Here is a 27928-nt window from a genome sequence, read left to right as displayed (position 1 = left end):
CAAGAATCATTTTATTTACAATAGATTTTTTTCATGATATTGAAACATCAGAATCTCAATAAATAAATAAATAACTAAATAAATAAATAAATAAATAATCAAAAATAAATAAATAAATAAAACAAATAAAAAATATTTTGTCCAAAACAATGTCCTTTTTTGGCCTACTTTCCCAGTAAAAGTCAGAAAAAGAAGAAAAAAGCATGAAAGAAGGCTTAATGCATCTTTAAAATATCGCGAAAAACAAGAAAAAGTCAAAAATAAATAAATTAATTAAATAAATATCTAAAAATTAAAAATTGGAAAGTAGGGTATTGAGATGGGAAAAAATGTCTGTCTGTCTGTCCCCCCCCCCCCCCCAATAACTTTTGAATGAATTGTCCGATTCGAACAAACTTTTTTTTACATGAAATACACCGCCAGCTCAGTTAATTCCAGCCGAGGACTGCAGTTTCGTGCTTATTAGCACTCATCAGCCCGCATAGGATTAACTGAGCTGGAGGTGGAAAACCACTTAAGGAAGTCAAGAGTGCCAAACAAACTGGTAGCTAATATAAAATTAGCACTGACCAGACGAGTGACCGAAACAATGGTTCGGTTCAACTCGAATATTGCAGACAAGGCAGGTATATTCAGTAAGTTACCGCCCTATAACCAGGGCTAAGGCAGAAATACATGAAATACACCGCCAGCTCAGTCAATTCCAGCCGAGGACTGCAGTTTTGTGCTTATTAGCACTCATCAGCCCGGCATAGGATTAACTGAGTTGGAGGTGGAAAACCTATTAAGGAAACCAAGAGTGCTAAACAAACTGGTAGCTAATATAGAATTAGCACTGACCAGACTCCAGCTCAGTTAATCCTATGCCGGGCTGATGAGTGCTAATAAGCACGAAACTGCAGTCCTCGGCTGGAATTGACTGAGCTGGTGGTGTATTTCATGTGCCTTAGCCCTGGTTATAGGGCGGTAACTTATTGAATAAACATTTTTTTGTTCGAAAGGTCTCGGTGAGGACATCTCATTCCCATATTTCACTTTTTGATTTGAACTATTTTTATTAACACGCTTTTATTAGCTTCACCTGTATGCATGTATCTTGTAACGGAATCTTGCAGCTCAAATTTCGTCCACTTCCTGGTATCAGATTCTTTTGAAATTTGGCACGCGACCTCAGATCCGATGTCAATGCAATATTCTATAATCAAATTAATTAATTAACTCTTTTAATTGTTAGTTTCCTCCAATTTTAATCAATATTTTGGCATAAATCCAACAATGTGAAAAAGGAAAATTTAAAAAAAATACAATAAAAAATGCTCGCAAAAATTATTTGAAAATATCTACAAAAACCGTAAATTTTTCTGCATCAGACAAAATTTGTTCCAATGTTCCAAGGTAATTAGAACATGAAATATAATTGTTTTTAACTAATTTCATGCCAAAATTTAGGTGAGCCTTCAATTTGAATCGTCATTGCTGATCAGACCATTGTTGAACAAAACTTTTATTCAAATGCATCTCAAATTTTCAAAGTAATATAAATATGATTTCCGCAAACATACATCGATGACTCACAGTAGCTTCCCATCGGGGTGCCCTTGTCTTAACTTTAAGATTTTACCTCGCACTCGTTTTATAAATAATTTCGTCAATTAAGTCCCAATCTGATTCAAATTTTCATATACCGCACAAAAAACAAAGAAACTTTGCCTGATAATTTTCCAACATGACTAAAAAACAGAAAAATAAAATAATAGTTTAAAAAACTAAAAAAACACGCTTTCGTAGCAAAATGAACTAAAAAGTGAAAAATAATCTTTGGATGATAGTATTTGATCAATCACTTAATTTTAATGTAATACAAAAAAGCGTGGGGGGCTTCTTATCAGTTGTCTTGAATTTCTTCCATTTGTTGTCCAAGCAAAAATGTAAATAGATAGCACCCCACGCTTTTTTGTATTACATTAAAATTAAGTGATTGGTCAACTACTATCATCCAAAGATTATTTTTCACTTTTTAGTTCATTTTGCTACGAAAGCGTGTTTTTTTTAGTTTTTTAAACTATTATTTTATTTGTTCAATCTTGAACAGTTAAAAAAAAAACCCTAACATTAGCGCCTACGGGGAAATTCATGACAATTCCGAACTGTGAGGCGAATTTGCTTCAACCAAACTTTGTAGGAAAAAGCTTTTGATGAAAAACTTGTATACAAAATATCTTTTTGATTTGAGCAATTTTCCGTTCAATTTTGAACAGTTCAAATCCCTTAACATTAGCGCCTACGAGGTAACTGAAAGTCAATGTAAATTCCGTACTTGAAGGCGAATTTTTTTAAACAAATTTTGTTGGAAATAGCTCTTGACGCCAAACTCCAGACTCCGACTCCGAGAATTTAGGGGCACCTGACTCCATATCTGACTCCTGTGCCCGACCATAATTCGGACTCCGACTCTTCGACTTCGACTCTGACTTCGTAGATTTGGCAAAAATTTATACACGGAGGACAAATGACTGACTTCGATTCTTGGATATTCGTCTCCAACTCCTTTATCCCAAAATGAGGTTGACTCCGACCCCGACTTCGCAGCTATGGTTTTAACTGCGAAATAATTATTGTTGATATGACTTGTTTTTATTTTCACGCTAAAGTTTTAATTTAGGCATTCAGTTTTCGGCGAATAAACTCGAAGTCATTTATGTTTCTACATAAAGATATGCGCAGACGATTTTCTTTTTTTTTTTTGACAATGAAAAGTATTTCTTTCAGTTGACATTTTATTGTTGAGCAATCACGATTGCTTATTGTTCTCATTTGACTGTTTTTGGCGTTACGCTGATTTTTCCCACCGCCACCCTCCGCACCATCACCGTGGACCGGCTGGCTCCTCACGGTGCTGCTCCTATAGCGAAAACCGTCTCCAGGTTGCATCCATGTCCTACACACACGCGCATACATACACAACTACACACACACACGCGCACATACACACACACAAAACACATACACACATACAAACACTTACACACACGCATACATACAGACACCCACACATACACAACTACCCACACATTCATGTATGCACACAGACACAAACACATATGCCTACACACACATACACATACCCCCCCCCCACACATTCATACACACACATACACATAAACCCGTACACACAAACACACACGCCTACATACACACACTCGTGATTGCGAAAAACATAATTTGAATTCAAGATGTCAAAATTCAAATTAATTTTTTTTTTTATTTATCTTGGTAAGTGCATTAATTCATTTAAAAATTTATTTTTGGCAACAGAGGAAAAAGAAACGATTTTTTTCGATATGATGTCTTTATTTTAATGATTTTATCAATTTTAATTATTATTTTTTCGTTTTGAGAGCTGTTAAAGAATTTTTTTTTAATGAAAAAAATTGTATTAGCTGCTTTTTTTAAAAGGTGCGGCAATTTTTTTGTTCGTTTTTTTTCTACGCATCTAATTTTTTTTAGATGAGTGAGCAATATTTTATTCCTAGAAATTAGCTTAAAATATTTAAAAAATATGTTTGAAACAATTTGCGATTTTAGCTATTTCTGAGAATAGTGATCAGGCACTAGAAAGTAGTACGGGAAAGTAGGCTTGTATAGTTCTAGACGGAACTTCTTGTTTAAACATCAAAATGGCCAACGGAATCTGATGACTGAATAAATAGATAAGTAAAATATTTATTGTAATTTCTCAGCTGCAAATAGATATTTGTACTGCGCACTAACTCTTATTAAGTTAAAAAAATCATATTTAATATCATAAAAAATTATTTTAGCTGTCAAGTATGTAAATTAGCTTATGTTTGTCCCTATGGTTTGTAGCAGAATATATAATAGTTTTTAAAAAGGGAATCTGAAAAATTTTATTTGTGATAATTTCTATTTTTATTCAAAACTTTTAACTTGTTCAAGATTTTTATTTTTGAAATCTTCATTTAGGATTGGGATTCATTTAGGAATTTATTATTAATCAATATCAAAAATGTTTTCATAACCGTAAATTAACATTTTGTTAAAAAAAACTTCCGAAGAAAATGTGCATGCTACGTAAATAATCATTTGTACTGATGGAAAATATTTCTTAAAAAAATTTATACAACATATTTGTCATAGAATGGGGTGGTTTCCTTCAATCAAAAGTACCACTTTTAGTCATTGAAATAGATAGAATGAGCAAATAATAAATAAATAAATAAATAAATAAATAAAAATAAAAAAATAACATTGACCTAGAAAATACTTTCATTTTCCCAACAGTTTTTTTTAAAATTATTTTTTTTAAATGTCCGATTTTTCAAACAAGGCGCGACCTTGATAACGTCACAAATGATGCATTTTGCCGCATCTTTCTACTACGTTTCCACGTTATGATAATAAAGCAGCGAATTAAATATTGCGCTCTACGCTTGCTAAAAACCATATCGTTGCCAATACACGTGAGTAAAGATACGAATTAAATATTTTGCACTGTGAATGGCACTTCATCATTTGTGATGTCATCGGCAGAAGCCGTAAACAGTGAAAGAGCTCCGCTTTAAGTAAATTTTTAAAATATTAAACGAAAACAAATTTATCAAAAAATGGTCACATCCTATGTTTTTAAGCATGCTCTTTCAGAATAAAATACTTTTAAAATTTTGGAAACGACCCCATTGAGGAAAAATGCAATACTATATTTCAGCGATATTCCATGATGTTCAAAACAGGGACGACCCCGCTTTAGGCTACCATCTGTACACATTTGATCCACGAGAGGCATATTTAAAAAAATATGTTCCCCTTTTTGACAGGACTTGGACAACGTATCGTTGAGTCTTGGGTGCCGGCAGAATCATATACAAGGGGCTGCACCCGCATGCCGCATGCAAATCACTAAAAAATAGTTTATTGCAATTTTTTTTACCGATTTTTTGGACTTTTATTTATTTATTTTTTAGAAAAAATTCTAAAAATTCCTTTTTTTTAAATTTATTTTAAAACGAATTCTGAGTTGTATTTTCATCTTTGTTAAAATGTTTTCATTTCTAAGTTTTATTTATCCGCTCACAACATTTTTGAAATTTTTCCTTCGCATAAAATGAATTTAAATTTAATTGTTTAAAATTAATATTCATTAAAAATAATGATTTTTTTTAGATTAAGATTAAACGTTAACTTTTAAAAATTAATTTAACCTTATTTTTAAAAGCCAGGGAGTGAAAGTGCACTCCTTCCCTTCGCATAAAATGAATTTAATTTTAATTGTTTAAAATTAATATTCATTAAAAATAATGATTTTTTTTAGATTAAGATAAAACGTTAACTTTTAAAAAGTAATTTAACCTTAACCTTATTTTTAAGAGCCAGGGAGTGAAAGGGCACTCCTCCCTCTCAGCCTCCTGTCGGCGCTCAAGGACATAAACATGAAATTAATATATTTCGTGATGTTTTTTGTAGTTTTTTAAAAGTATTTTGTAGTTTGCTCTTGTTCCTGGGAGCAGAAACGGTGCGACGCTACCGACACCTGTCGCAGATTTTTGAGGAGGTCTGCAGACTTCTTGAATTGGAAAGATTTTTTTTTTTGCTTTCTGCACGAATTTCTCAAGCTTAAAGTAGAAAAATATAGTTAAATGTGAAATAGAACAAAAGTAAAAACATAAAATGGAACCTAAATCTATGCAGGACCACTCAGTGGCTAAAAGATCAAAAGCATTTGCTCCCGCAGCTACTGTCTGACCACACACTGTATGGAAAGACAAACATCCGGTTTACAGGCGGAAGTGGACGCATCTATTAGTTTTCAAAGATGTCAGCATTTGCAGATGTATGTTAGCCTCTAAATTAAGCAGAGTCACATTGAAATGAACGGAACACGAGCATCAAATTTTTTCTTTTCCCTTTCATTCAGGTAGACTCGTCTTAACCCTTTCAGGGCCGCCGGTTGCACTGTGCAACCGCAATTCTCAATTAAAAATTTTACCCACAAAAAACTGTTTAATTTTCTTAATTCAAGTTTTAAACCACAGTTACTTTCAATAACTAATAATAGATGGCAGCACCATAGCTCCTATATTCTTAATCTGTTGAAGCCAGGGTATATACCAAAAGCTGTTTTTGGCACTATTTTGTTTAAATTATTTTAAAAATAAAAAAGAAAAAAATATTCAGATCCAAGGCAATGAAACTCATAAATACTGGTCAAGGATCGTTAAAGCATACCTAGTTTCCAAAAAAGAACATTCTAATCTACGTAATTTTCAATGTTTATGTTTCGGCTCCTCAGTGCAACCGGCGCCCCGCTAAGCAAGTAGTGTCAATTGATGTACAGCCTTCCAGCTGATTCTCTCTCACAGCTGTTTTCTGTCTGATGTGTAGGAGTAGCTTTCGCAAAGGGGGATTGGGGAAATGTTTGAAGATTTGTAGTGTAAATAGTCTAGCCTCTTCATGTGTTTAATGGGGTCAAAGGTGAGGTTCTTCGGTATTTTGAAAAAAGTGTTACATGCTTCCAAAAGTTTCACCAGAAATGAATCTATTTTTGTAATGGTATGAAAATATGATTTGTTTAATTTTACTTAACTTTATTAATTGATTATTTTTGAAGTCTGTGAATCCATGATTAAAAATGCATGTTAGTTATAAAATTTCTTCATTTTGTTTCATTTTTTAAATTTTTTTTTCATAAATGTTACAATTGTGCCTCCGAATTTGCAGAATAAGGATTTTTGAGGGAGGTCACAGTGGCCTCCCGTGACCTCACATCGCGGCGGCCCTGTGCATAGATATTTTTAGATAGATTTAGTTAAACTGTATTTGTGCCTCAGTTTTCTTTTTCCATCTTGGAGCTTTTTAGCCTTCGCGTAGCTCGTAATTTTTTAAACTAGCATTTTATTTTCAAGCATTCATTCATTTTTGCTGATTCATAGTAATTGTTGCGATTAATCTAATAATGGTCTACAGACTATATTTGTGCTTTTTGATCTCCGTCGCAGACAACTGAAAACAATTCTACTACCTGTTTCTTGATTTAATTAATTTAATTTTACTTTTTAAAGGCACTAACTAATGAGAAAATGGGCATCTCAATCTGAGCCGACGTCCCCGTTTTGACAACTTTCCTCCACAATGTTTTTTACTTCCTTTTACAAAAAAGGAAGTATTGTATTCGCGAAAAAATTTTCACTTAAAAATCGACCTTAATTTCCATTTTACTCACCCCCGAATGAATATTGAGGTTTTTTTTTTCTACTCGAAAACACGTGGATAAGTGCATAAGAACGTTTAGACACGCGAAATATCCGTAATGACAATTCCCGAGTTAATTACAACGAGTTTTTTCGTGACGTATGTATGTACATATGTATGTGGTGGTGTATATGTACAGTGGTGGACATAATTATAAACTCAAAAAAAAAAAAAAAAAAATTTTTTTTGTTTTAATTATAGCTTAACTCAATTTAACTTTTTTTTCACTAAAGTAAAGATGAATGGTTAAAAGAATAGTTCTAAAACTAGTACAACTTATCAGTTAAATTAAAAAGTTAACGAAGTTAGTGAATTTGAAAATTTAACATCATTACGCAATTTTATCATTACGTGAAACCTGGACAAAAGTATAAACTCAAATGCAAAAAATCCAGGATTACAATACAATTTTCTTCGAAAACGTTGATTTAAAGCTATCGAATGAATAAATGTTGCTATCAGTAATTGCTAAATATTTTGTTTTTGAAAATTAATGAGAAACATTTAAATGCACTGCTGGACAAAATTATAAACTCAAGACCTTTTTCATTTTTTCAATCATAATTTAACCCAGTTTAATTTTATTTTTTATTTAATAAAACAAATAACACAATTTAAATGCTCAACTTTAATATATAAATAAACTTTAAGGGCTCTTGTGTATTACATTCTAAGTTTCGGATTTTCTCATCATTAACTTCTTTTCTGAAGAATAAAATAAAAACATTCTTGTCATTAGCTACTGCTTATTTTCTTTATCATTATGTCAAACGAAAAAAATGCCACTGAAAAAAAATAATAAAAAACAATTATTTTCATTTCAGACGATATTTTCTCCTCAGTTTAATATTTCTTTATTATTCACTAGTGGTACCCGCACGGCTTCGCCCGTAACAGAAAAATTAAAAGGTCTTTTGGTTCGCCTGTATTTACAAATAATGTATTGTGAATTTTCTCGTCAATTGGCTTGTACTCATTTTACGGTTACACGTTATGATAATTTCGTATCTCGCCAATTGGCTTGTGCCCATGTTACGGTTACACGTTATGATAATTTCGTAATTTACCCGACCATCTTATGATAGTTTTGTTCTTAAATTTGAAATAGAAAAAGAAACACATCGAATTTTCGAAAAATCGCTTCGAGGTGCACACCCCCATGCTGCATACTAACTTTGTGCCAAATTTCATGAAAATCTGCCGAACGGTTTAGGCGCTATGCGCGTCACAGACATCCTACAGACATCCAGACATCCTTCGGACAGAGAGACTTTCAGCTTTATTATTAGTAAAGAAGATAAAGACAAAGATTCTTTCCTATTTTATTAAATTTCTGTGAAAAATGGGCTTAAAATTGGAATAGAAAAAGAACAAAATCGAATTTTCGAAAAATCGCTTCGAGGTGCACACCTTCATGCTACAAACTAACTTCGTGCCAAATTTCATGAAAATCGGCCGAACGGTCTAGGCGCTATGCGCGTCACAGACATCCAGACATCCAGACATCTAGACATCCTCCGGACAGAGAGACTTTCAGCTTTATTATTAGTAAAGAAGTAAAACTTTTTATCGTTTGGTTTTCATGTTCAGAATGATTTGAGCTTTTTTTAGTGCAAGTTTTCATTCTGTGGAGTTGTTAAGTTCTTCGTGCTTTGGTATTTATTGAGTTTTGAAATGCCTCAAAGTTTAAAACTTACAGAGCAACAAGTAGGAAAAATTGTGGCCTACAGAGATGCTGGTAAAACCCAGCACCAAATTGCCTATTTATTTAAATGCTCCCAAGGGGCAGTAAAAACGTACTGAAAGATCCCTCAAGTTATGGAAGAGGAAAAAGGACGGGGAGGCATTCGAAACTAACTGAGAGAGATCGAAGATCTATTTTACGCACAGCATCAAACACTGGAGCTTCTTCCAACAAAATTCTGAAGACTTTAAAACTCAAGGTAAGCTCTAGAACAGTTAGAAGAGTTCTACAACAAGCTCAGAATATGAAGTGGAGGAAAATGAAAACACAGCCAAAACTGGAGGTTCAGCATATTGCTGAAAGACTTCAGTTTGCACAGAGACATATGTCTTGGAAAAAAATATGTAATACAGTTGTTTGGTCTGATGAAAAAAAAATCAACTTGGATGGTCCAGACGGCTTAAGATACTATTGGTATGACATTAGAAAAAAAGAACAACATATATTTAGCCGAAACTTTGGTGGAGGTTCGGTAATGGTTTGGGCTGGTTTCTCTCAACATGGTAAAGCAGGATTGACCTTTCTTAATGGAAGACAGAACGCTGAAGATTACCAATTAATCCTGGAAGATCATCTCTTACTTTTTGCTCATCTGATTCCTGGATCTAACTGGTTATTTTAGCAAGATAACGCGAGTGTACACACAGCGAAAAGCACAAAAGAATGGTTCAAGCGCTGGGGTATCAAAGTTATCAAATGTCCAGCTCGTAGTCCGGATCTTAATCCGATTGAAAATCTTTGGGGGACCATGGTTCGCAAAGTTTATCATGATGGGCACCAGTACCAAACCACAGAGGAATTAAAAAGGGCAATACTTTCAGCATGGAACCATATGCCACTGCAGCTGTTAGAAACTCTTGTGAAATCTATGTCCAGCCGCATATTTGAAGTTATTCAGAAAAATGGTGACCCAACTCTTTTTTAAAAGTTAGTATTTTACACTAATGGCTAGATTTAATGCAGTGTTAATTTTTAAAACATTTCAAATATTGTTAATTTTTAAAACATTTCAAGTATTCTTTTTTTCAATTTATCCATGTTAATAGCAAAATTACATTTTCATAAATCTATGCTTTTGCTTTACTAAAGTAATTGTAACTTAATTAAACTTAAAAAATTTAAATTTTGTCAGCTTATAATTGTGTTTATGCAGTATCGTGAGTTTGTCATTTTGTAATTCAGCATTGGTTCATTTTCGGATATTAAATGATTAAGTATTTGAATAAAATTCTACCAAACTTCAGAATTTCTTACTTTTGAGTTGATACTTTTGTCCAGGTTTTATGTGTTATTAATGCATTAAAGTTGAGAATTTCTTTAATTAAATTATTTAATTTATATTTTTTATGAGTTATACTGAAGTTAGGAATATTTAGTCAGTTATTTATCTTTACTGGAACGAAAATTTTTTTAACTGACTTAAATTTTGATTGAAAAAATGAAAAAAAAAAGAGTTTATAATTTTGTCCAGCGGTGGATTTATATGTTTCTCATTAATTTCCAAAAAACAAAACTTTTAGCAATCACTGATGGCAACATTTATTTATTCTATGGCGTTAAATTAACATTTTCGAATGAAACTTTCTCGTAATCCTGGATTTTTTACCTTTGAGTTTATACTTTTGTCCAGGTTTCACTTAATGATAAAATATTAAATTAGCAAATTTTCTAATTTCACGAACTTTTTAATTTAATTGATAAGATGTTCTAATTTTAGAACTATTTCTTCAACTATTCATCTTAACTTCAATGAAAATAATTTAAACTGAGTCATGCTATAATTGAAACAAAAGAAAAAAAAATTGAGTCTATAATTTTTTTCACCACTGTATATGTGTATGTGCCTATGTATGTCGCATAACTCAAGAACGGTATGTCCTAGAAAGTTGAAATTTGGTACGTAGACTCCTAGTGGGGTCTAGTTTTGCACCTTCCCTTTTGGTTGCATTCGTGTGTTTCTAAAGAGGTCATTTGTTCCTTTTTTTTGGGGGGGGGGGAACCATTGTTAATTTCGATGTAAACTCAAGTGGTGTTATAATTTGGCGGACACTTGGCGATATATCGCCAATCTTTTGGTCGCCAACTTAGCGAATTTGGCGATTTTTTAAATTTTTTTTAAAAATCTGTTTCAATTTGGCCACTGTTGGTGATGTTTGGAGAGTAAACTATTGAATCATATTAAAATTGCCAGTAATGGGAAATGACATTGAATTGGAGTAAAAGGAAGTCATGTGATGCACACATCAGCTCGTTTTTTATTATTGATAAAACAAAAATCATTATCAAACATTTTTACACATTTTATTGCAGCAAGGCCTCAATCTCAAGGTTGGTCTCAAAGAGTGTCCGACTACCTAAGAAAGCATCCAGATTTCTTGGAATGCTATGTTGACCGCAACGTTAGTATGGAGTTGCTGGAGAAATGGATGAACAGAAAAAATCAGCAGCATGAAAAGTATGAAGAGGAGACAAATGGTGAGTTTTTGAGTTTTCGTTTACCCTACTTCAATTGAAAGAATAAAATAGTGGATTTACTGCAACTTTGTAGTAAATGAGTATTATCTAGATTCTAAACTGACAGTAATATAATTTGGGGCCGCGTGGTGACCTGATCGGTAAGGCATCGGACTCCCGGGGTTTCAATCCTAGACGGTTGAAGATCCACCGTCCTCATTAATGGTGACTGAGGACCGTTAAATATGTTCTTGGTCACAAAGTCCTCTAAGCGAAACGATACCTATGCTGGTGCTGGACCAGGGACTACTCGGCTTCTGGTCTGTAACAAAAAATCAGAGCTGTTTTCATTGTCCCATCCAACTGGTTGAACCACAAATAGTGAAAGGTACGGGGGACCCTAGAGTGAAAAGTGAAAAGAAGTGTAATTTGGCAAAACTTGTGTATTTTAACTTACATTAAATGATTAATTAATTTTTTTAATGTGATCAGCAATGGTGAAAGTTATATAACAATACGACTCCCTCCGTCCAAAATTAGTCGCTACAGTTATATGTCAAAAATTTTGTCCCAAATAGCACCGACATTTGAATATTTTTGTACTAAATATTAAAACTTAAAATTTTATGATTTTGTTGACACATTTTTGAGAAATTTCAGGGTGTTATGTTGTCAGTAAACAGCAGACTAACCAAGTACAGTAGAGCCCCAAAAACCCAGGCTAATGTGGACCAAAAAGTGGGGGTTATCGAGTGTCGAGTTTTCGAGACTCTACTGCATTTCCTTATTTCTTCCAATCAATACCAAATCAGTTTCAAAAGTCCAGGGTTTGCAATCTTAAGCCACGCCCCATTTTGTAAGGACTCTTCCACCAGTAATCACATAAAACTATCTCCTAGCTAATTATTCGGGATTTCTTTAGAAAGCAGCCAGATATTTCTGGTATACTGGTGGTAGCGTGCTTACAAAATGCGGCATGGCTTAAGAGTGCGAACAAAAACTCTTCCGTGAATATCATAAAAGCACAAACATATAAGTCCAGGGTTTGCTCACTTTTAAGCCCCGCCTCATTTTCTAAGGACTGGCCCACCAGGAATCGTATAAGACTACAGCCAAACTCGCTTATAACGAACGCGGAGGGATCGCGGTATTAGTCCGTTATAACTGAGTGCTCGTAAAAAACGGGTTTGTGAAAGAAACAATAAAAATGTATACATGCTTGCTTTTTATTTTTATATTTCTGTTCCGTACTAAAGAAGTGGGATACTCGATTTGAGCTGTCTTATTGTCTCTTTCTTGTTATTGTTTTCGAGGAACGTGGGGTTCGAAAAACGTAATCATTTGCATCCGTGGCTTCAAATTAGTTTGAAGTTTTTCTGCACTTTAGAAGCCAAGTATGTCGAGGGCTATTTTACTTCAAATTCTTCACATTTGTTGATATAGTGGTCGCTCTCTTTCATTTTTTTCTCTCTCTCTTGAACTTCAGCTACAATATCCTCAGAAGCATTTCTCGGAAATGATAATACTCTCTTCAACAAAGATATTAATTTTAAATGCTCCTCTACCCCAAGAATTTCGAAAAAAATTCGCAATGTCATCACTTGTGCTCATGATTTATGTTTTATCTTTAATTTTCGGTTAAATTCAAAATGTTAATGGAATTTTTCCAAATATGGAAAAATCTTTTCTGAGGAGGAAATTAACAAACATTTTATGAATTACGAAAATATTACTCGCTTTAAGCGGAGCTTGCTCGTCAAAAGCGAGTTTTGTTCCCATAGACTTAACATTGTACCAACCAAATATTTTTGATTTCCTGGATAAATCCAAGTTCTCGTTAAAACAGAACTCGCTATTAACGAGTTCGACTGTATCTTCTAGCTATTGAATCGGGACTTCGTTAGAAGGCAATCTGATATCTCTGGTATACTGGTGGTAGCATGCTTGTAAAATTGGGTTTGGCATAAGAGTGTACGAACTCTTCGGCTGACATGAAAGTACGAAAAGTCCAGGGTTTGCCAAGCATGATATTAGGCCCTGAACCTTAGGTCGGTCTTATTTGGCGCACTTACCTTATTTTATATACACGATGCTTATGAAATTGCAAGCAAACAACGGTGCTACACGAAGAAAACTCACTTCGGCAATGCTTGACTGAAGGAAACCTGGTTTCTTATGTTTTCAATCTGTTTTAAAGTCGACTCGTCCGAAGAAAAATGCCAACAACCATGAGGTGGACTTTGCTTAAAGACGAATTGGTGTCAATTTTAGCAATAAATATTAAACAAAGGGATCTCTGATTCATAACGTAAGATTTTAGTAAAGATATTTTAGAAAAAAATAAAGAATATTCTTTTAGATTTTTAACTGCTATACTTGTAAGAAAAATAAGTTTTTAAAATTTAACTACACAAGTAATCCATGTTAATCAAACAAAATTGTTTTAATAGAAAGTCCAGATCCAGCTCCAACTCCAAGTCTTTCAAAGTTGAAGGTAAGTTGGAAAACCATTTAATAGCAATTTTTATATCATTTTTACTCTTAACTTTGCAAATCAGAAAAACATTTACTTGAGATGACTTACTAATCCGACCTTTATGACCTCTTAATACACATTTGTATTAGATATTTTTGAATACGGTTTATCACCAAAGAATTAACTATTGACCTTAGCTTCATTGTTCCCGATGAATGACTTGAATAAAACTTAATTAAAAACCCTATCAGCATTTTTTTAAATTAAATGATTGATCTTTATAATGGTTGCAAACTACAATTCAATTTTTCGTTACACAGTCAAGTGCCCATACTTGGAACAGTTTTGAACTTTTACCTTTAGTAGCATATTAATCATATGTTTTCCAGTCGAACGAAGTATTCTATTTATAGGATGTGCCTTAGTACTTCACTTCAAGACAAGGTACAGATGTGTAGATATGTCCCTTCAAAAATGAAACAAGAAAATTTTCATTGTCCCAAGTTACGGACCCCCTTTCCTAACTTGGGACATTTATTATTTTGATCTTTCTTTCATGTATTCAGCAATAGATAATAGTTTGGGACACCAACTACCATTTTAAAGAAGTTTATTTTACAACCTAATAAAGAAAAAAATGTCATTAGATAGAAATAATATAATCTTGTAAACTTTCAATGATTTCAGAAATGTACACTTGCCCCTGAAAACATTGAATATCTCCCCGCCTTCTTAATTCTTTTGAATGTAATATTTCTGTTCTCCCCTCTATATTTGGAAGCATAAAAGCGATTGGTGAACCCAAAAATTACTAACGCAGCTTATTTTTAGCTCTCCATGTTCCTTATTTTCACATCTTTTCACATTCCTTCATAATACGTGAAATTCATTACAAATAAATTAGACTCATCTATACTTTGAGATTCATTTTCATTAGTAGAACTAATACATGTAATATTTTGGCACAGAGTCTTTTGCTCATCAATAGATTCAATTTTTTTTAACAATGACAACTGTTCTGTCCTCTTATGGTATGACACATTTATTGTCATCAGATATTGCTCGCAGTGTATGAAAGTTTATACCAATACGTTTTTTTGTTATTACAATTCTACTCTTTATTTCCTCAATATTCTTTATAGACACTTTTTATGACTTATTATCTTAACTTAGAACAGTGTCCTAAGTTTGGAGAGTATTTGCAATTTCTCAAAATTATGAATAATTAAGTTCAACTGAATTAGTTGGGTGAAAATGAATTCGTCTAAATAAGGCACAGGTACATAGCCGAGACGAGTTTTGAAGCAAATTCAAACTAATGCTGCTCAGTCAGCGTAGGTAACCAAAATTATTTCTATACTTAAAAATCGCATATTTTTTTGAAATTTTCAAAATCATAAAAATAACCATAAAGCTGATACATCAAACTTCAACTCACATAACCTCATAAGATAACTATTCATTTGTTCTGCAACACCGTTTATTTCTTACTGATGAGATACCAACAGGTGTACCAGCCCTCAAAACTAAATCCGGCAAAATGTCCCAAGTTAGAGTACTGTCCCAAGTGTGGGCACTTGACTGTATGTATTATGTGCGGCTTTAAATATTTCTTAACTTTTTTTTTTCTAGTTTAGTGTTCACACAGACAAGCGTGAAATGCTTCAAGAGTTAACTTCAACAGTTTTCTCATATCCGAGCAAAGGACACGTGTTGTCTGAGTTGGCACGCACAGTTGCAACTGCAGTGAGCGCTACAGGATGGAGTTTGTACATCTATCACCCAGAAACGGAGGTAATTAGGAAGTTTGAATGAAATGCATAGAATAATAAAGTTTATTTTTATGCTGATTGAAGAACGATGAGCCTCTTTTCAATTCACAAAATTGTCAACAAAAGTTTTATACTGCCGTGGGGGAAGGGATGTGTGTGGATGGAGGAAGGGGGTAGGAGGACGGGAGGGGGAGAGGTAGGAGTGGGGGGGTAAAGCGAAAATTTTTAATTTTCATTTTTTGGCATTTTTGCCATCTATTGTACTTTAAAGCTTGACCCCGGAGAGATGGCAGATGATCTTAAAGCAGATACATCATTTGTATCCTTTGTAATAGGTTGTTTCTTGTTATTTCGTAATAGATAAGATCAACGAGAACGCCCTTCTTATTACTACTCGGCGCTTTCTGGTTGATTCTTACTTATTATAAATGATACAAATGATGTTTCTGCTTCAAAATAATCTGCCCTCTCTCCGTGGTCAAGCTTTAGATTTATTGTGTAAGCTTGCTTGTATGGTTTCAGCTAGAAATGATGTCACACTTTTTTTTTTCATCTTTTTGATCCCTCTCTCTTTGTCACAAAGTTTCACGCTTCACCTTTGTCACGTTTCACGATATTTTTTCATAAAATATTCTAATAAGAAATGAGTAGTTCCCAATTCTTCTAGGCCCCTCTCTCCCACATGTCGCAAACTGTCACAAGTTCATGAACCCCCTCCCCCGCTCAAAGCGTGATATGATTTGTGAATAGCCCCTTATTACTTCACTGTTGGAAAAAGTTAACCCTTCCAAATAGTCAAGTAGACCTAATTAGTACTTTTGTGTACGAACCATTGGATATGTATTGTTTGTTTTATTCATGAACGATTTATCGTTGAGAAAGGAAATCCAGTGAGCCCCATAGTAATTTAATCCGGAATATTTTCTTTTTTTTTTTTTAAAGAACAACGTTCGGTAAAATCGCAGCCATATAGTTATAGTAACAACGTTCTGTCTAGGTTATAACAAATAAATAAACGTTGATTCACGTGAATGAGGTGAACTATAAACAGGAAAAGTTTCAGATTCTGTAAAAATAACAGAGGTTAGAAGAAAGTTTAAATAAGAAAATGACCCACTTGTGTTTTGAAGTGAACTGAATAAATACAGAATGCCCGACACATTTTAAAAATTCTCAGAAAAGCAACCAACTGTGATGTGAATATGCGGTTTGCGCCACAATACTTCACAGGCTCAAGAATTTTCTACGACATCGTAAAAAACAAATAAGAAAGCAGTGTAATTATACGAGGTAATCACTGTATCGTTATAGAAAGAATAACAAACGTCACGTGAGGTGTTTAATCATTTTATTAAACAGAAAAAAATACTTTTCATTAGCAGAGTTCAATATATGTACTGCTTGGGGACCATAGATGAACTTGAGTACCATTAAGCTGTGATTTGAGCAACATTCGGTGCACATATTAAGCTCTGGTAATGAAAGGTACACTGTAAAAAGAATTTAAAAACGTTCCTGGAGAAAAATGGGCAGCTGATGTGCCTAATTTCGGCCAGAAGTATAGCTTACAAAAAACAGGAACATTTTCAGCCAAACTAAAAGTTAGTAACCCTTCTAAAATTATCCTGGAAACTTCTAAAGAATTTGGAAATCTCCCCGGTTAAAACCGGTCATGGGAACCTTGCAGAAAACCTAGGTGTGTTTAATGTAATTGATTTGAACTTTCCTGATTTTCCAAGAAAGCTCCATAAGCATTAATGCAACCAAACGCAAAGCTAAGACAGAATTGCAAGTAAGAATCAAGCATCTCCCATGCCTGCAATCCCTTCCTTGCTATGCTGCAGCTATCCAGTGACTCATTCGCTTTCATTGGGAGCATAGTCAATCTGACAGGTCCGTAACTGAACTAATGCCGATACACTTAATAAACACGCTCAGTCAATCTTTAAACTGGTAGCTAAAAATATTTTTCACACCATTGAAAAGTCTGCTTTCGTGCAACTTGCGGAATTTTAGGAAACTTTTTTGCAAAGATACCTGATTTTACAGGGAAATAGATGAAAACCTGTGAAATCCCAAAACGTTCCACAGAAATATTCAGTGACGTTTCGGAATTTCTATGCAGTGTATTGCCAAGTCTTTTTTTTTTTTTTTTTTTTTTTTGAACCTGTGAAGTATTATGGCGCAAAACGCAAACCCATACGACAGTTTGTTGCTTTTTTTTACGAATTTTTAAAATGTATCAAAGACTTTTCAGACACTATATAATACTGTGTTGTCATTCTTTTTATAAATACTGTAAAATGTCCTTTCTTTTCTTTCTAGGAGTTATGTTCATATGTGTGCCAAGGAATTAGAACAGAGTAAGTCTACTTCTACGCTTTACAGTCTGAAAAAAAGCAAGTTCTTGTTTGATTTGTTTAATTTTTTTTTTCTGTTTCTACTCTCAGGAATCCAGAAGTAGAAGCATCTTTAGCAACTTATGTTGCTAAAATTAAAGAGTGTGTGAGACTGAAAGCAACTGACAAAGTAAGATGGTTATTGGAAGCGGTGAAAAAAAAAAAAAAAAAAAATTAAACACTGAATATTCAAATTTGAATCAAGAATAATTTACATATAGCTTTTGAAAACATCTACGGAATTTCCGAATTTAATTTTTATCTCAGCCAAAAACAGGAACTGGACCTTAAATGTTAGTAGTTTGGTGGTGGGGAGTTCGCAACCTTTCCCCAGCAAGCAGGTCAGCAACTTTATCTCTGCTTACTTCAACATGCGAGGGAATGATATCTGGCCACTCCTTATAATAATTCGGCCATTGTTTCAAGTACTGGATGGAGCTTTTGCTATCTGTCAAGACCCAAACGTCATCTATGTCCGCATCCAAACAAAAATTAAGGCCTTTTTGATCAGAACGAATTTAGAGCAAATAAAAGTCCTGTGGTCGGAGTTTCTAAAACTGTATGCCCTCCCACACTCGTTTTCGTAAGAACACCACTGCCCGTTCCTCCCGTAAATGATTGTGACATTTGTTTCTAAGATCATATCTATCTTCCATTATTATCGTTCCGTTTTCGAGGGAGGGGGTGGGGGAGTACACAGGCTATCTTTAAATACCTTTAAAAAAAGTTGAGATTCTCAAAATTTGCTATAAATCACATAAATTATGTGTGTGAGTCCGCTGAGGCGAAGAAGCACCTCTTCCCACTAGAGGGGACTCATCACCTGAGCGAACAGGCCTTCTCCTCACGAAGGTAACGGTCTGATCGGCTTCCATCAATGTAGAAGAGAACGAGTGATCGGGGGGAAATACTATTTATGACTTTGAGGGAAACCCTCAGCAGTTGAGGGAGGTGTTTGAGGGAGGTGCAGCAGTTCTGGGTGTTCATTTTGCTTTGTAAAATCAATTCTCAAGCCTTCATTAAAAGTTACAATACCAAGAGTAGTAGTAAGTGTGAAAAAATCAAAAGGAATACAGGACTTCATTTCAATATCTCCCAAAGCATGTTTCCACATACAAACATGACTGTTATCCTTCTTCAACCTCTTTTTTTTTATGCTTACAATAAGTAAACTTTTGTTCAAAATACGCAAAATTTTAACGAAGATGACTATATTTTATGTCTTGTCAGGTGAAAAACATTAAAATGTCATTACCATGAAGGGAAAAATTTTAAACATGTGGATGGTAAAGATAGACTGAGGATAAAATGATATTAAGTGCATTAGTTCTAATATTTTAGATTTTTGCTTTTCCGAAAGTCAATTTTTTAAGCTATGGATGTTTTATTCCATAAGTTTAATCGAAACTCATTTGAAAAATTTGTTGATGAATATTTATAAAAATTTTCAATACTTTAGCATTTTTAGTACATTTGTTTTTATTTTAGATATCAATTTTGATGGAGTAGTAATTAATCAATTGGGTCATGAACTAAAATCAAGTAAAAGTTAGTAAAAATACGGGTTCATAAAATTTGCAAATTTAAGACTCAATATCTCTAAACTAAATGAAGATGTTTTGTGAACTTTGACATTTTAACAAAAACACTTATCTTGCCTTTCTAAAAAATACCAAACTGCCGCCTTTGTGAAAAGTTGAAAAATTGGAAGGTTTGGTGTGCAAAATAACTCCTTTCTATAGAATTGTTTATATATGCAGCTATAAAAGGTGCAAGTGTGGAAATGTTGAACTTTAAATTACATATTTACTTAATCTGAAACTCTCTTAGATTTTGTTTTCTGTTTTATAATGCTTTTAAGTACGATGGTGAATAATGTAATATAAGGAATCAAGTACGTTTTCAGGATCAAAAGGTACAAGATGATGTCACTATCCAGTTTGAAGATCCCGTAAACGTACTGTGTCATCCTGTTATGCGGCCAGATGGAGAATTGTCAGGTAAAGCAAAAATTTTATTATATGATTTTTTTATGGAAAAGACAATGAATGAAAATCAATTAATGTGTGATTTATTTTTACTGTGATTAAACGAAGGTATTGTAATTATCACCAGCTATTACATAAAATAATACGCAGTCAGGATTTTTTTTTCTTTTGCTAATTTGAAAATTTTACATTACTTTAAAGGTTCCCAAATAAAGAAGAAAAAAAAACAGCTGGAATACATCTTTTCGATTTTTAAAATTGTAATTTAGTTTAATTTTTTAGGTGTTTTGGAGCTCTACAAGGATGTAGACTCGGAGTTCTTTGAGGAAGATGAAGAAGTAAGGAAATATTTCATCAATTATGGGCTAAAAAATACTAATAAAGCAATTATTATCAAACATGCAGCACACAACATTTAGCATCAATCACCCAGCTTAGTTTGCATTTTGACATCCGGAATTCAAATTGTGTGTTTCGCTATCATGAATATCGCTATCTAGACATCCAGACATCCTGACAGAGAGACTTTGAGCTTTATTATTAGTAAAGATAAAGATGAGCGTGTACTCTCAATTTATAATGAAATACTTCTAATGTTTTTAGTAATATCTTAATCAAAATATCTAAAACAATTATTTGTTGCAAAACATTTTATTGAATAAAGGAACCTTGACTAAGTTCACCCCTTCTTTGAATGATAAATTTTTGTTCAACTTATTCAACAAATTGAGTAATAACTTTGTGAATATATTATTTATAAGATAGTTTAAGTAACTTTCCAATTTTATAAATCTGTTTGAAAACATTCAATTAAATATTTAAAATTTTTGAAGTACTTGAAAATGAATTAACTTTTTTAAATCGATGGCATCTTTTCTAGATTGTAAATAGTTATTTGGTGTGGGGAGGAATAGCTTTGCATTATGCTGAAGTACGTATAACATTTTACACATGAAATTCGCCTTTATTTATTTATTTATTTATATTTTCAGTTTATGTTAACCTTAAGTTTTTCTTCACAGCTGTATTGCAATATGATGCAGCAACGGGAACTAAACATGTTTCTGCTTACTGTAGTTAAGTAAGTACAGTGACGTACATGTCTTTTTATTTTGGAGGGGTCCATATAACCAAGATTATTCCCCCCCCTTATTTTGATTTTTTGTAATTTTTTTGGGAGGGGGGTCCGGGGGTTCTCCCCCGGAAATGTTTTGAAATTCTAGTCCTAAGAACGCAGTTTTACAGTCTCTGGTGATGCTAAGGGGAGGAAAAATTCGAGGACTTCTGCGGAAGTTTTTCGAAATCTTAAAACCGCCATTATAGGCTGGATTTGTTGACGTTAGTGTAATTAAAAGAATGGAACTTTTTGAAGTTGCCCCAATTGATTTTTTTAAAACAATAGAGCGAAATCCCACACCCCTCCGCCCAATTTTTCGAAATTGAAAGTCTAAAAACGCAGTTTCAGACTATTTTCGATGATGTTACGGGCAATGCGGTTCTGGGACAGTCCTCAAAAACTATTTTGAAATTAAAGTCCTAAAAAGCGAAGTTTTAAACAGATATTCAGTAATACTAGGTGGAGGGATTTAAACACTCTCCACCTTGAATATTCCAAAATTGTAGTTTTTTCCTTGTCAGATTTCATACGGGAATAGTCGGACCCTCGTCCGAAATTTTTTCGTAATTGAAGTCTTAAAAGCGCGTCTGTGGACCATATTTGGTAACGTTAGGGGTTCGGCCATTTTTCAAAATTGAAGTTCCATAAAGGCAATCTTAAACAACTTTCGATGCTTTCAGAAGGCAAGGCGTTTGGTAGTTGTCCCCTGGAAATTTTTTGACATTGTAGCCTCGAAAACGAGGTTGAAGAAGCTCTTTAATGGTTTTAGTGGGTTGGAGGACTTTGAAGCGTAGCATTTTAAAGACTTTCTTGTCTTAGACCGACTAGGAAAAAAAATAGGGGGGGGGGGGATAGGAAGTGTTGGACGTGATCAATAGTCATCAGTAACTTTTGAAAATTTTTATTTTAAGGTTCTTTCCAAAAGCAATTCAGATTTTTTCCCAACATTAGGCAATATTTGGAAGTAAGAAGCAGTTCGATAATCCTTCTCTCAAAGGTACAACGCAATTTTCAGGTCATATTTATAGAAGTTTAGTGGTAAGGAGCGGTTTTAGGGATCTTCCTCTGAAACTTTTCAAAATTGAAATGGCACAATTGCAGATTATTGTTCATAGTAACCTCAGTGAAAGGATGTTGGTTTGGGTATCCTCCTCCAGAAATGTTTTGAAATTAATGCTGGAAAAACGCCTAAATAAATGCGTTTTTAGGACATTAATTTCCATTATTACTCAAACGAACAACTAAAACTTATTTTAAAGTTCTTTTAGGGAACGAGAGTTAAGGGGAGAATCATTTTGAAAAGAAAAAGGGGGGGGGGGTGAAAGAAAGAGGAACTTAAATTGCTAAGGAATTAGCTGCATCTGTTTATTTATTTTTTAGTTTATAGATTTCTTTTTGAAAGAATTGAGATTTTTTCCCCCAACATTATTTACTTTTCATTTTGTTGAAATAACTTCGCTTTCCCAAGACCCATTCTTTTCTGGAGAATGGGGTACGGATCCTCTAACCCCTTCTGAACACCACATCCTGGTGCCATCTAAAGCAGGGTTCCCAAACTTTAGCGATGCACGGCACCCTTTGAAGAATTAGAATTTTCTCACGGCATCCTAGTCTAGTTTTATATACATACTTATTATTGTTACCATGGACGCTTGGTGGCACCCCTCACCTCCTACCTGCGGCACCCAGTTCGGAAATCTCTGCTCTAACGCATTATAATTATTAGTATCACTATCATATTTATTTATTCTGTTTTGTAGCTAAAAGTTTGGAAATTATTCGTGTGCAACTAAAACCAAAAATAACCCTTATGTAAGTTTTTTCCACATTTTGGAGGGGGGCCGGGCCTCCTCAGCCCCTCCCTTATATACGCGCTTGAGTAAGTATACCCTATTCACTTACCGCTATTATTAGACTGATAAAATAACCGGAGTTAAACAGAGTTGTTACGTCAACTAGTAGAGTTCTCGGAGAGAAAGAAAACGAATAGAGATTTGTAGAAACTTTCTCTGGAACACGATTGGTATTCAAGAAAGCGCCTTAGTGGTGCTATATTTTTCGAGGACAACAGATACCAGCAGATTTAGTATTCAAGTTTTGCCACAACATTTATTCGGGGTTAAGTAAAATAGAAATTTAGGGCGAAATTTGAGGGAAATTTTTTTTCGCAAATACAATACGTCCTCTCCTGTATAAAAGGAAGTAATAAACATTGTTTAAAGAAACATATTCTGTTTAATCACATTTATTTCTTAGATTTTTTTTTAAAGTTTACATTCACATCAATGGTTGGTTACTGTGCATCTTTCTCCAGTGAACTTTTGTGCATTCTGAAAACAGGAACTAATAAAAAAAAGTTCATTTACATGTGTATTTTTCTGGATTCAAAATTAGTAAGAATTGACTACCTGTAAAAGCACTCATTTTCGCAAGCCGTAATTTTTGCGAAAACAAAGACATCGGTGATTTCACGAAAATTTCGTGAATTTCTCGAAGAACGTAAAAAAATATTTCGAGAGGCCTAAAATTTCGCGATTACGACGAGCTCACGACTTTTACGGTATTTAAAACCAGGCTTTTACAGTATTTAAAACCAGGATGCAGACAAAAATGTCTTTTTTGTAAACTGTGTGGTGAAACATTCATTTATCCGAGATAAATTTATTGTGTTTTTTAAGCTTTAAACAATGACGCAACATTCGATTTCATTGAGTTTAGCAACATTTTGGCGATATGAAAAAAAAAGTTACTCGTAGTATATTTTAGTTGCGGCAATAACTGGGTTGAGTTGGCGAAAAAGTAAAAATGACAAGCGTTGCATTCTTTCTTTCAACCCTATTCGAGCCAATTTTCAATTGAAATTAATTATTGAGGGCGTTGTTATCTCTGACCAATGGCTGCTGAAAAAGTAAAACCAAGACCCACCCACTTATGTAGGATGTGACCTGTCCAACGAGACAACTGTCTTGACCGCACAAAATTAAAATGTTTTACCTCTTTGGCTATTTTCTTAAATTCCAAGGTGACGTATTCAATCTGTATAGCCATTGAAGCACTTACAAATTCCGTTCCAACTTTTCTCTCCATAACGCTCCTTCACGAAAATGGACAGTTCTGAAACCTGGCGGAGGAAAGGCTCAACTTTTCGCGGTCGGACTACACAAATATTTTCTCAGACTTTAAAACTTAAATTTAATGAATTGATTATACATTTTTTTGACCCAAACAAAAAATTAACATTTTTAAAAAATGTGTTAGCGACCCTTAAAGTTAAAATGATATTGGTAAAATTATTGAAAATTGTTTTGCCACTTCAAACTAACATGCCCCACTTTTTTAATTTACCTGTGCTCATTTTGCACAACGTGTTCTTCAGTTTTGTTGAGAAACTTCTGATATTCTTTCATTTTGAATTTGAGTTGTATTTCACAATATCTTTTAGTGGCAAACCAGATAATGAGACCAATATTTATTAGTGTTACATTTACCTTTAAAAAGTCGTATTAATAATGTGTTCGTTTTTGCAGATCCATATTTCAAGATATGATCAGCATGGATGCAGTTATATTAAAAATAATGGTATGTTATTTACTTTTCTTTAATGTTACTATTTTTTAAATAAGCTTAATATTCTATCTGTTGTAACGAAGTTGTCGTTACAAATTTCTCAAACTTAATCAATCGTCGTATTTGAAAGTTCCCTTAAACCAGTTCAATAGTTCAAGGGGAATAAACATCGGATGTGTTGTCTAACTTGACCGTGTCACATTCTATTTTCTTGACCTTTCAATCGCATTTTTGTCCAACTGTAAAACAAATCTCAAGGTTCAATATGGCAGGACCTGACTTTGAAGGTGAATTCATTATACGAACTTCAAATAATTGAAAAAGGGGCTCCTTGTAATCCCGAAACACGTGTCTGCAAATTTCTTGAAAATTTGTACATAATTACGTCGTTTTATGTTTTTTACTCTACCTGTTTGATTTACATAAATATCTTTAATCCAAATACGTTCGGGATATGACTCTTAACCTCTGAAGGAAATTAATCAGAAAACTCCAGGGGTCGTAGCATAAAAAACTATGTTTAATTCTGTATATCCTCCCGGAGAAAAAGACAAAGTTGTGGAGTAGGATGGGAAACACAGACAGCCCACACGGCCATGGAGAAAAGACGCGGTATAGTAAAAGCTATTCGTTACAAAACTGTGTATCACCTATTTCTCCACTCAAATTTTGAATTCAGATTTTATTGGCTGCTTTAGAATTAACCTAAATATAAATATATTAAGATTAACTGCAATTTTTTGAGCATTGTAATCAATGAATCATACAATTATTTTGTTTCATGCTTTTTATTGCGGATCAAGCTTATAGAAATAGTCCGCTTACCAGGAAACCACACGATAGTGTAATAATGAAGAAAGTTTAAATGGGTATCAATCGAAAGAGCATCTCGAGGCATATTTTTGACGCAAAAATTATTTCCCCTTGTCCGCCCGTTATCGAGACATTAAGTCCTAAAAGTCTATCAAAATTTCAAGAAAATCGCCAAATTTAAAGACCTAGCGAGAAATTGATCAACCGGCAATTTCACCGTCTGCATTCATCCGCAAATCGTGTGAAAGATGTCTTCCATTTCTGACTAAAACTCGCTAAATTTAACGTTTTTTTTTTAAGATATAAAACCTCATATTTCAATAACGAGACACTTATTAAATTTTTTCATTTTTGGTTCAACGTATGGTTTCTTCGTTAGAATTAAAAAACATGTATTATATTTTATTACATTTTACATAGATGTTTGCACGAAAACTGGTGAGCGCTGACAGAGCGTCACTGTTCTTGGTGGACGGTAAATCGGGTGAACTCTATGCAAGGATCTTCGATGTTAATGGCTCGGAGGGCAATTCAGAAAACTGCACCGATAAGGAAAGTGATCTATCGCCAGAAGAGATCAGGCAAGAGTTTCTTTCTATTAAATCAAATAAATGCTTCGTGATTTTAAAGTATTAACTTTCGTATGAAGTAATCAAAGTTAAAAAGTATTCATTAGCGGTTAAAGTAAATTACAAAGCATAATTTAGATAAAAATTACTGTGGCGATCTCTTCAAACTAATTTTACTTCTCAACATAGTCTCACCTAATGTTAATACAGGATGTGCCACATTACTTCCATGGTTTGAAAGACTTACATATAACCAATACAGCAACAACGCTGGATTTACTGGGGAAATATACTCTACAAGTTTTGTTGCACAAATGTTCGATTTGTGCTCACAGTGAACCATAACCAAATGCGATAACTTGCCAGAAAAGACGACCAACCTAACCCGTGCACGATCCAAAATGGCTAATCTTAAGCTGATGCGTCGGCTCTTATATACAGGGGCCTTAGCATTTGCTATTATTGATCGTGACTTGTGACAGCGAGTGAAACAAGAATTAGGTTTAGACTCACTGTAAAAAAAAATTCTTTAACCTTACTCCATAAAATCGGTGGCAGCTTAGCTGCCTCCACTGCTCTGGAGTAACTTAACTGATACAACTGGTGTAAAGTTACACATCGCTTGTAGAAGGTTTCACGATGGCAATGTAACTATAGCGTAACGTCTCACTAATTCTGCGTAAGGTTACACCAGTATTTTCTGAATGCTTACAGAGAAATAGTTTGAAAGGTTGCACATGAGTAAAAAGTAAGATTTCATCTTACTTTCTTGAACGATTTATCAAGTTCACGCTTTTTAACCCCAACCAATATACATCAATTATTTATTTATTTTAATATACAAACAAGACATATTTATTGCACTAAGAGAGGAAATGTCCTTAGTGGGACCCGAACACGCGACGCGAGTCTCACAGAATAGGCCACTTTTACCGCTCAGCCAACAAGGCCAGTTGAGGCAGTGATAAGCAAAGGGATGTAAGTGGTATTTATAAAGTTTCGAGGAAAACGCGTTTAAAGATAACATCCTAGGTAGGTTTTCATTGCTTTTTTTTTCTAAATGATGCTGTATAGCAGCACTTACCAGGGCTACTAGTACCATCTCTTGACCCAAGACAGAGGAGAGGTTCACCTACCATTTGTATTGGTTATCTCCAAATTTTTAATTTTGTCACTTACATCCCTTTGCTTCTCACTGCCTCAATTATCGTTTCGCTAATAAGAGTTTATTGGCTCTGCGCCGATTCTGATCTTTACGCATGCGCTTTGAATTCTACTAAAACCATAGTGCAAGATTCCTGCAACAATTTGCGTTTTTGAAACAATAATGCTACATTACATCCATTGATACTGGTAATCTAACATTTTTTTTTTTTACAGTGCTTGATATTTTCTTTATCAAGAAAGGTTCACCCGTCAAGCATTTGTGAAACAGAACTTGTTAAGTATATTTCTCCAGTAAAGTTAACGTTTTTACTGCAATATTAAGACAATTATTTTGATAAGCCTCCCAACCCCGTAGGGTTTGGGATGCTTATTAAAATGTGACAGACCCTGCAAAAAATTCCTAACGCTTATCAGTGCGCCAATACGAGCAACATAAAACTGTTTGGTCTGCTGCCGTCACCACATTAAGCTTCATTTTGAACTACCAGAAAAGTGATTGCTTATGTTTCAAAACGAGTTCAACTATAAAACAGTGTTTCCCCCCGTGTTTTGGGGTTATGTACTGTAATTTTCAAAACAAATTCCGGATTTGTTCA

At 33.9% G+C, this 27928-nt stretch overlaps 1 protein-coding gene across 1 annotated transcript in view; it reads left to right on the top strand.

Annotated features, from left to right (window-relative positions):
* LOC129228490 (probable 3',5'-cyclic phosphodiesterase pde-5) overlaps positions 1-27928 on the top strand; it is a 97242-nt gene that overhangs the window by 26032 nt on the left and 43282 nt on the right. Inside the window, exons 2-12 of the mRNA XM_054863170.1 lie at positions 11321-11485; positions 13915-13958; positions 15573-15734; positions 18038-18075; positions 18163-18241; positions 20018-20111; positions 20382-20437; positions 20980-21030; positions 21122-21180; positions 24744-24795; positions 26017-26177. Of these exons, the coding sequence (XP_054719145.1) occupies positions 11321-11485; positions 13915-13958; positions 15573-15734; positions 18038-18075; positions 18163-18241; positions 20018-20111; positions 20382-20437; positions 20980-21030; positions 21122-21180; positions 24744-24795; positions 26017-26177 (961 nt within the window). The remainder of the gene's footprint in view (positions 1-11320; positions 11486-13914; positions 13959-15572; positions 15735-18037; positions 18076-18162; positions 18242-20017; positions 20112-20381; positions 20438-20979; positions 21031-21121; positions 21181-24743; positions 24796-26016; positions 26178-27928) is intronic.

Source organism: Uloborus diversus, chromosome 8, assembly GCF_026930045.1.
Source record: "Uloborus diversus isolate 005 chromosome 8, Udiv.v.3.1, whole genome shotgun sequence".
In the NCBI taxonomy this organism is placed as follows: Eukaryota; Metazoa; Arthropoda; class Arachnida; order Araneae; family Uloboridae; genus Uloborus; species Uloborus diversus.
This window is presented reverse-complemented; position numbering and strand designations above follow the sequence as displayed.